Source organism: Gossypium raimondii, chromosome 11 (genome assembly GCF_025698545.1).
Source record: "Gossypium raimondii isolate GPD5lz chromosome 11, ASM2569854v1, whole genome shotgun sequence".
Taxonomy (NCBI): Eukaryota; Viridiplantae; Streptophyta; class Magnoliopsida; order Malvales; family Malvaceae; genus Gossypium; species Gossypium raimondii.
The window spans coordinates 36745627-36755872 of NC_068575.1; the positions used below are offsets into that span (position 1 = coordinate 36745627).

The following is a 10246-nucleotide window of genomic DNA, read 5'->3' on the forward strand; positions in this document are numbered from 1 at the left end:
TATTGTTATGCATGCATCACGTTAGACAACTATTCAATAACTATCTACTATTAAACAATCAGCAATTAGCTGGCAATTTCGTGTAACAACATGTATCAATCAAAAGGAAAAATGTAAGAACTCACATTGCTTCCTTATCATTGTTAGTTTAGCTTGTTTGAATTGTTAGAGCCTCCTTTTTCCTAACAGCCAAACATGACAATCATTTACTAGATAAGCTAAAGATGTCCAGATTTTAAAACTCATAATCCATCATTGTAGGAAGCTTTTAAGAGTTCTTACTCTATCTTTTTCTTTAATCCGTAAGAACAGAGTGGTAAAGAAGCTTACCAGGTCTTTAATTTCTTTACTACCAGTCTTCAAATCACATGATTGATGTAGCATGCGAATCTTTCTTTAGTTAAATTCTTTTACTCTTCAGAGCAACTAGAGAATGTGATGTTATAGGAAGAAAAATATGGAAACAGAATTAAGAAATTCTATCTCCATACGCACATATCTATATATATACTCATTTGGTATGATATTCACTAATTGCCACAACCATTCATTCTTAATCATTTTGTCCCTCACTATGGAACCAACTAGTTCCATCCTAATCGAACCAAAATTGAGATCCAACTATTCACAATTCAACCTTTGAATTTTTTTGAATTTCCTAGTAGAGTCTGAAATTTTTCTAATCTTTTTAATTTAATCTTAACCATCCTTTAATTTTTGGGTCAGTAAAGATAACCGAGTGTTAAATAAACGTGGCAACCCTCCTCATTGCATGCATCAGTTCTTTTGAAGAAGAAGCAACAGAGTGGCTTACGTAATGGCCCTGGCCCACTAAAGTGTTGTCATCTACAATGACCATAGTTGTGTGATTCGATTCTAGTAAGGTCGTAGCTCTAACAATAACGGGATTGAAACCAAGTGGGATCCGAGGCCCATTTCGCTTACTTTCTCCTACCCTCACTTCCTTAGACTAATCTTTCTTAAGGGTAGATTGTGGCTTTTTTCCATTAGCCTTTGTGATTGACCTACCATTAATTTTTCTTCCATGTGAATCCTTTACTAACTCTTCAGAATTTGATCCCTTTAAAATCTCTCACCTGGATTCTTTCTCTTTTAAATTGGCCTTATTTTTCATTTTAGAATATTTAGCTTCCTTATTTTTCATTTGAGAATATTCAATTTCATTATCAAAAATAGTTTCATTCTCATCACTATTATATTCTAATATTTGGAAGCGTGATTTGCTCACTTCCTCAACTAGTGGTTGATCTTGTTTTCCTTTTATAGTAGACTTTCCCAAAATATTTGGTCTTTGTCTACAGGTCGAAGCTTGCATACAAGGTTTGTATAGAGAAACTGGATCCTTCATAGCACTCGCGATTGTAACTGTCACAGTATCAATAGTTGGTACCACTGTTGGTTCCGTCGAGTCCACCTTTTTATCATTCTCTTGCTATTTTGGATAGCTTTCCTTAGTGTGTCCATAGCAGCCACACTCATAACAGATGATAGGCAAGCCATCGTACTCCACATATTGAACATGACCATCAATACCAACACAAGAAATTATAGGTTTTTTTAGATCAACCACTACAATCAGGCGAGCAAAGCAACCCCTCTTCGCTTATGTCGTGTTATAATAAACTTTTACAATCTTTCCCAGCACTTTAGAGATAATTCTCAACAAACCTTTAGTATAGTATCGATATGAGAGTCAAGGAAACCTTACTCATACCACCATCTTCGAAGGATAACTTTCACTTGTTGTGAAATCTCGACTCCATGGTTGTATCAAAAGATAATGTCCATAAATCATTCATGAACCTCCCATCAAAGCATTATCATAGTCATTTTGGTTAGTGAGTTTAACCAGGAAAAAATTGTTATCAAGATCAACCACCTAGAATCTCCCAGTTAAACCCCAAAAAGATTGTAAATGACCTACCGAAGCTTTGTAGCTAATATTTTTTTTCCAAAGAGACGTGCTACAACTATCTTAGCCATGCTCCTATCAATCTATTCATGAATCCGCTCAAAAAAGTTACCTCAGGATACTCGCCTTTAGTACTCATCCTCCCCAATTTCAAGTTCCGATTCTACAAGCACTTCATCCTCTAACCCCATATCCTTCACATTCCCTACAAGTTTGTCTTGCCATGAACCTTTTGGGAGGTCATCTTCCATTACTACATCCTCTGGCTTTGGACCATTAGGAGATTTATTCTTGACTTACTTTATGGTCCTCTCAAGGCCTTCAGGGACCGTGGACCCTAGTCATTCTAGCGAGGCAGAAAAGAAAGACTCTAGCGGTAAAATAGAACCCATTTTTTTAGTATTGCTGTCAAATCTTTTCCATCATATATCTTTAAATTCAAAACACCTCATTTGGTTACTGGTGTAATAACATAAGGGAAAGTGTATTTAATACATATGTATTAACATTAGTAAAAGCTAGTGTACTAATATAAGTAAATAATCCAATGTTTGGTAGGTGAATTGAAAAGAATGTAATAGATATATTTTGTTTTGTTTAGTTATGGTATTGAACAAGTAAAATTTAGATTGCCAGTACAGGAGGTCGTAGGTTCGAGTGCGTTGAAGCGCATTATCCTCCTATTTAAGGGTTGGGGAGAGGTTATGAGCAGTTCTAGGTATTATATCAAAAAGAACATATATAATTTAATGAGATTATTGTTCAAAATAAAAAAAAAAGCATATTATATTATGAAACATCAGTTTGTATTTAACGAAAGAGAACTCAGTAAATCAAATGAATGCTTAAAAATCATAGTGAAGTCTGAAAAGTGATGTGGGCACATTTATTAGAACACTAATAAATAAATACAAAAAGAATGAAAATTTCAAACATAAGTTGTTAACATAGTTCAAACTTAATTTTCATTTATGAAATCTTACGGAGAAAAGTGTCCACTATGTTCTCAAATACAATAGATGATTTAAAGCCCAACTCTTGCAGCCTCACTATTGTATCACCAAGTGAGCTCATGATAGAAAAGCACAAATTGAACTCAATTTTCCGCTCAAAGCTCTACATATCCTACAAATACTTACAATCCTAGGTAAATAGGATGATAATCAGCTTAGCTTGTTGATCTGCACCGTATCGAATTTGCAAATTGACCAGATCAAATTCAGTCTTAAATATATTTAGATTCATGCTCCAATCACTTGGACCTTCATAAGTTATAACCCAAATCCTATTGGGTCACACCACCTATGTGCAAATGAAAAAAAAAAAAATCGGGTTTATGGTTAATTTTTATATTTTATTAACTTGATGTCTAAAGTCATCATACCACCAACTCAAATATAAAATTATTAAATTATTTTGATATATAAATTAAATTATTTTTATAAAATTATTATTATATATAATAAATCAATAAAAATAGATTTCGAGTCAATATCATGCATAATAAATATTTAACTTTTATTTAGCTAAATCACTGATTAATTTTTTATCAACTTTTAGTAAATGTATTTAATTCATTTATATATAATTTTAGTTTTTTAATAAAATTTAATTATTAAAAATATAATTTTTACTCACAGCGTGAGTGGAATAAATAGTAGTTTATATATCGTTACTGCAAGTAAAGTTTAATGCATGCAGTATATAATAAATAACTGAAATTTCATGGTTAGAGTCACCACGCATGGCTGCTTCATTTTCAACGGCTCACGTACCCCCCTTCTCCTCCGCACGAAACGAACTTTTTTCATCCTGTCATGGCTTCGGAAACAGCGTCGTGAGATTGAAGCCCCAATTGAAGTTTCAGACTCAGTCTCTTAAACACAAAACCAGGCCTAAACGAGGTGAGTCGATTAAGCGCGACGTGATTAACGAAGACGATAGCGTTGACGAGACTTACAACTCCGTCGACGATAAGCAGTTCGTGTGGTGGTTCCGTGAGGCTTGGCCTTACCTGTGGGCCCATCGTGGCGGCACTTTTGTTGTTATTATTTCTGGCGAAATTGTTGCTTCCCCCTTCTTAGACGTCATTTTAAAGGCAAATACTAAATCAATAAAAGAATTTTAAAAAACTTCTAGATCTTATTTACGATCAAGGGTTTAAATTGTTTTTTTTTCTTTTTCTTTTTATTTGCAGGATATCGCGTTTTTGCATCACCTGGGGATCAGATTTGTTCTTGTTCCAGGAACTGACGTGATGATCGACAAGCTTTTGGCTGAGAAAGGTGATCCAATAAAATAAAGGAAACCATTTCAAGTTCCTTATTTCTCATTTTATAAACATATTTCTGCTGAATTTCAGCGCATATTTTATGTTCAATATTCCAGTCTTTATCTCTCGCTTTCACTATGATTAGATTTTTTTTGTTTACATAAGTAGATTGTAACATTTAAGATGAACTATGAACCATTACAGGGCGTGAACCCAAGTATTTTGGCAGCTATAGAATAACAGACTCTGAATCATTAGATGCTGCAATGAAAGCGGCAGGAGGGATTCGTCTAACCATAGAAGCAAAACTTTCACCTGGACCTTCCATATTTAATATTCGTAGACATGGAGATACTAGCCGTTTGCATGAAGTTGGTGTCAGTGTTGCTGGTGGTAACTTCCTTGCAGCCAAGGTTAGAATGTTCCTGTTTTTTATATAACATTTGGATTTGGGTTATGCTTTTATGTAGATTTATGTTCTTCTCTTCGAAACTATGACTATACCCTTGTAAATCATATAGTGGGAATATATCATTTTTTCCTTGCGTATTTACATGTAGTGATTATGGGTGGCCTGTAAAAGCATGTTTTTTGTATGTAGTATGTAGTTCGCTGTTAGACATCTTCTGTTTTTGCTTATTTTAATCTTTTTAAACCCTTTTGCAGAGAAGAGGAGTTGTCGAAGGTGTTGATTATGGAGCATCGGGTGAAGTAAAGAAAGTAGATGTTGCTCGCATGTATGAGAGGCTTGATGGTGGTTGTATAGTGATACTAAGCAATCTGGGCTATTCTAGCTCTGGAGAAGTTTTGAATTGCAAGTATGCTGTATAACTTTCAGTGGTATTTTATTGCAGCTTGCTTTTTTTTATCTATTATCTGATGAAGTGAAAATTCTTTGATTTATCATTCTAAAAGAGCTTTTTTTTGGGGTGGGGGGGGGGGAGATTAATATTGTGCAACTCTTATAGCAGCTATTGTTGATCAGGAAAGTCATCTGCAATGAGAAAAGGCATCTTTTCCCATTTTACAATTTCTATCTTCATTTAGTTCTATCTAAGTTGCTTTTCTCATTTACAGAGGGATCACTTAGTTTGGTGTCTATCTCAGTAAGGTATATTTTTACGATTAGCAAGATGTCAATCACAAGGTTTTGGTCGAGAAATATCCCACTGTGGAAGTTACGTTCTCTTAAGGGATCGAATATACTTTGTCTCAGCATGAGCAGTCCTTATATTCTTTGCATATGTAGTTTAATTTTGAAAGCTAGTTCTATTTAACTAAAACTTATGTTTACTTCATGGTGCCTCATTACTAGCCTAAATTTTTTGTTTTACTTCCCACTGATTTTAACCTGATTGCTAATACTTAATGTTTTCATAAATTTCAGTGCGTATGAGGTTGCTACAGCTTGTGCATTAGCTATTGGAGCAGATAAACTTATTTGCGTTATAGATGGCCCAATTTTGGATGAGTATGGACGCCTTATTAATTTCCTGCCTCTTCATGAAGCTGATATGCTAATCCGTCAGCGGGCAAAGCAAAGTGAGATAGCGACCAAATATGTGAAAGCTGTTGGTGAATATCTCACTAGCATTGGACGTACTGGTTCTACTGCAGTTGTCCACTGTTCGCAGAATGGCAAGGCTCCTAATAGTACACATTATGCAACCTTTCAGAATGGCATTGGTTTTGATAATGGCACTGGACTACGGTCTGGAGAACAGGGTTTTGCTATTGGAGGGCTGGAGCGGCTAAGTAGACTAAATGGTTACCTTCCAGAGTTGGCTGCTGCAGCTTTTGTCTGCAGAGTAAGTTACAATAGTTTCTCTGCCAACTTAGTAAATGTAGATACTTTCCCATGAAAGAAAAAAAATGGCCAATTGCAAGTTCTGCTTCATTGTCAGGGTGGTGTAGAAAGAGTTCACCTGTTAGATGGCACAATTGGCGGGGTTTTATTGTTGGAGCTATTCAAAAGAGACGGAATGGGGACAATGGTGGCCAGGTATTTGCAGTGAACTTATTGGTTAACCTTAAGGGAAATGTTTGCTGATAGGCAGTAAGCATTAGCATATACATTGTCAGCTTAATTTCCAATGTATCTGCATTTGCTTTGTGAGTTCTTAATCCCTGAATGATTTATAGCCTTGGATGTCTTGGTGGACTCTCCCACTCAGGTGGAGGGTTAACCTAAAATGGATGTTTTTGCAACTAAGTAATCAATAGAGTTAGGTACATATTATTTGAATTTCCTATTACTTAAGAGGACTTTCTAGTACTATAACAATCCATTTTCCAACCTGGTTTTCAGAAGCATGTGATACTTCTTAGTTAGTTGTTGGGCGTGTGTAATGCGCGAATCTGCTACATAACATTTAGTAACAGACAAACTGGAGGGATATGTTGTTCTAATATCCTTTTTCCAAAGATTAGGGATCTCGGAGCAACTTCTTGTGGCTGACTTTTTGTTAATTTACATGAAATGCTGTTGCAAGATTTAGTAAGTCATTAAGTTGTTTTGCATTCTGTTCATTGACTCTGGTGTTGCTTGTTATTTAGTGATCTATATGAAGGGGCTAGGATGGCTAAGGAAACAGATGTTGCTGGAATCAAGCAAATCTTACAACCTTCAGAAGAGTCTGGTACATTGGTTCGCAGGAGTGTTGAGGAGGTATGTACTGTTTTAGTTATGAGCTTATTGGACCATAATAGACGTTTGGTCCTACCTTGCATGCTCTGTTTCTTCTACTTGTTCTTGGGGTCTTTTGGTTGTAAAGATGAAATTTGTTAAAACTGGCCTTTGTTTCAAGTCTTAACAAACAAAATGGTAATGGAAATTTGCCTTTTTTCTTTTGAGCTGGAGCCAGCATCTGAAAATTATAATGTTGTGTTGTTTTTTGTTTGTGCAGCTAGTTAAGACCCTAGATTCATTCATTGTTATGGAAAGGGAAGGTCAAATTATTGCTTGTGCTGCTCTTTTTCCTTTCTTCAAGGACAAGTGTGGAGAAGTTGCTTGTATCGCAGTTTCTCCAGAATGCCGAGGACAAGGGCAGGGAGACAAATTGCTTGGTATGATGTTGAACATCTTAGACTTCACTACTTATGCCATATAGGAAATGATTATACTTTGCTACCTATTCTGTTGAAGTTGACAGAGTTGCAATGTGAGAATTTGTTGGTTTCTGTCTTATGGAAGCGTATAAATGTATTTGCTGATAAGTTCAGTTCAGATTATCAAAGCATAGAAGGATGCTGAATTTCATCTGAGTGTGATTTTTTAATTTTATGGCCATCGTTTTGATTTGATATTTCTACAAGATAACATTATGTGGTCATCCAATCAGATCATTCCTAATAATAATTCTCTTGTTGGGCAGATTACATCGAGAAGAAAGCATCCTCCCTTGGATTGGATATGCTTTTCCTGCTGACTACTCGTACTGCTGATTGGTTTGCATTTTTCTCCCATTACTTATTAAACATTAATTATTAAAAGCATGCAGCTATTTCGTGCTTCATTTACTTATAAGTTTGAAGTAGCTTTTTTAGTCAGAGAGAGAGAGAGAGTTTGGTTTTGTTGGAATGTTGTTTCGGTTTATCACTATACCGGTACCTATCGGTAAGAAAGTGAACACCCTACTATGGTTTTGCAGGTTTGAAAGACGAGGCTTCAAAGAATGTTCCATTGACATGATACCAGACAAAAGGAGGCTAAGGATTAATCTATCCCGTAAATCCAAGTATTACATGAAGAAGTTCCTAGCAGATCGGAGTGGAATTATTGCTGATAAAGCATTTGAATGAGCTAAGCAAAGGATAAAACTATGTTGTTTCACTTTTCAATTTTGTTGAAATACTCAGGTTTGATACTCGTATTTGAGACATAGATATGAATATATGATTCTCCAAATACATAGAAGAAACCTAGAAAAATCTGATCATATACGTATCCAAAGTAGCATAGGATAAAGTGTCATGCCCCTTTAGTCAACCCTAACCAGGGATGCAACTTCATCCCATCTGGTTAGCTACAAAACCATATACTTTAGGGGAGGATCTGATTTTCTCTGCATCAGGTTTTTGTCATGGTTTGTGGTTTTACATAATTTTGTATGTTAAATGTAATTACTATAGTGCTTCACAAAATGATAAATAAATTGGCCCCTTCTTTTATGGTTTATTTGTAACTCCGAAGATAGAGTTACAGCCCTAAGGATTGCTGCATTTTCCATTTCTACTACTACTGAATTTAGATCTAAACATACAATTATTATACATTGATTTCATCTTCCATGTAAAGTCATATTAATTTTAGCGTAGTAAATAAATAATCTCTGCCTAGTATTTGTTTTTTCAGAGAAAAAACTGGATAAAATATATGTATGGGTAAATACAGTTTTGATCTTCATGTTTGTATTGAGCTGCTTGTTTTCACTTTTCATTGTAGAATCCTAAATAAATTAATTGATCTGAAGAGGCTAATTATCTTGCAAATTTCCGCATTTATTAATACAATAAATTATTCAAATAATCATTTTCAACTACCAATTAAGTTTCATCCATCCTGATAATAATTAGGGTAAGCTATACCCGTACTCATTCAACTATTGATAAATTTCTTTTTAGTCATTTCATTATAAAAATTACAAAATTGTCATCAACTTTTCAATTTTGTTTTTTTAGTTACTAGCGACTAAATGGCCAATAGAAAGATGACGTTGTAACTTTTAAAATTGGCATAAAACAATTTTACTCTTATCATTTATATCTTGTGTCAATTTAATTTTGATTCTAAAAATTTAACCTCAACATTTACACATTATGTAATTTGGTCTTTTTGTAGTTTTTCTTTTTCAACCTTTTTCTTAAAAAGCTAAAAAATTATCAATTAAATTTAATTGAAAATATACCAAGTGTAAACACTCAAAATTCAAAAATAATTTTCATCTTTTTTATTCTTTTAAAATTAACTCTCAATGTCACCAAAAAAAAAAACTACAAAAAAGACCAAATTACACAATGTATATACGTTGAGGGTTAATTTTTTTTAAAATCAAGACCAAATTTGTAACACCCCTAACCCTTATCCGTTATTGGAACAGGGTTACGGAGCATTACCAAACTTTACGAATTAAATACAGACATTTCCCAACCTTTGTTACACATATTAAGAATCAATCATATAACACTCATATTGTCCCTTAGATGGACCTTCGAGGCCCAATATTCACCTTAGAAGTGAATCGGGACTAAACCTGGTACTCAGGGAATTTTTTCCAAAATTTCAAAAATTTTCTTAGAAGTAGGGGATACATGCCCGTGTCTCTGCCCGTGTGAACGAAAATAGATCATTTTAATGCCACTTTTCTCACCCATTTTGACATTAACCTGTACTCAACATTCACATACACCAATATATCCCAACCAAGCAATCAATACAAGCTAAAACATGTTCTGAACATGACATAACATCACAAATATTTCATTTACTTATACCTACCTATTTAATTCATTTCATTGATTTATCAAATTCTACTACTAATTACATACATACAAACATTTAATATTCACAATCATAATTCAAACTATTTCATTGCCAAACCAACCCTATACATGCCATATAAACCAAAATTTACATTGCAAAAACTACCGGAATAAACTGAATAGTGTAGCTTGATGTGTTGATCTAATCTTCCAACTACACGTTAATCTACAAGAACATTAAACAACACGAGTAAGCTTAATGAAGCTTAGTAAGTTCAATAGGTTAAACATTGATCTTATCGAACTTAATATAATATAATAAATTAAATTGTAAATAAATCATACATTTTTCCCTGTCAAATACAATATAATCAATAAACACACTTCCTTCAGATCAATATCAATAATAATTTATAAATCTTTCAATTCAATCACATAAGTCTCTTACCATTTCTTACTGAATCGAAGAACGGCTTACGGATATGAGTACATCGTTCTTTTTGTGCCATAGTCCAACTATGGTTTTACACATGCATTATCATGGCCTTGCCATGGTCTTA

The 10246-nt window shown here is 34.1% G+C and overlaps 1 protein-coding gene across 1 annotated transcript; it reads left to right on the forward strand.

Annotated features, from left to right (window-relative positions):
* The first annotated feature begins 3654 nt into the window (after positions 1 to 3654).
* On the forward strand, positions 3655 to 8468 carry LOC105804044 (probable amino-acid acetyltransferase NAGS2, chloroplastic). The gene is made up of 10 exons (XM_012636528.2): positions 3655 to 4031; positions 4131 to 4218; positions 4410 to 4618; positions 4872 to 5023; positions 5593 to 6013; positions 6110 to 6207; positions 6762 to 6873; positions 7112 to 7271; positions 7580 to 7652; positions 7856 to 8468. Exons 1-10 carry the CDS (start codon positions 3678 to 3680, stop codon positions 8004 to 8006), a joined length of 1818 nt encoding a protein of 605 aa, XP_012491982.2. The 5' UTR covers positions 3655 to 3677; the 3' UTR covers positions 8007 to 8468.
* The last annotated feature ends 1778 nt before the right edge of the window (positions 8469 to 10246 follow it).

What these genes read in the sequence shown, in the direction of transcription:
- LOC105804044 (XM_012636528.2), top strand. Translation starts at nt 3,678, where the DNA reads ATGGCTGCTTCATTTTCAACGGCTCACGTACCCCCCTTCTCCTCCGCA. An exon ending in TTCGCAGGAGTGTTGAGGAG is followed by an intron (nt 6,874 to 7,111) that starts GTATGTACTGTT and finishes TTGTTTGTGCAG; the next exon opens with CTAGTTAAGACCCTAGATTC. An exon ending in ACTACTCGTACTGCTGATTG is followed by an intron (nt 7,653 to 7,855) that starts GTTTGCATTTTT and finishes ATGGTTTTGCAG; the next exon opens with GTTTGAAAGACGAGGCTTCA.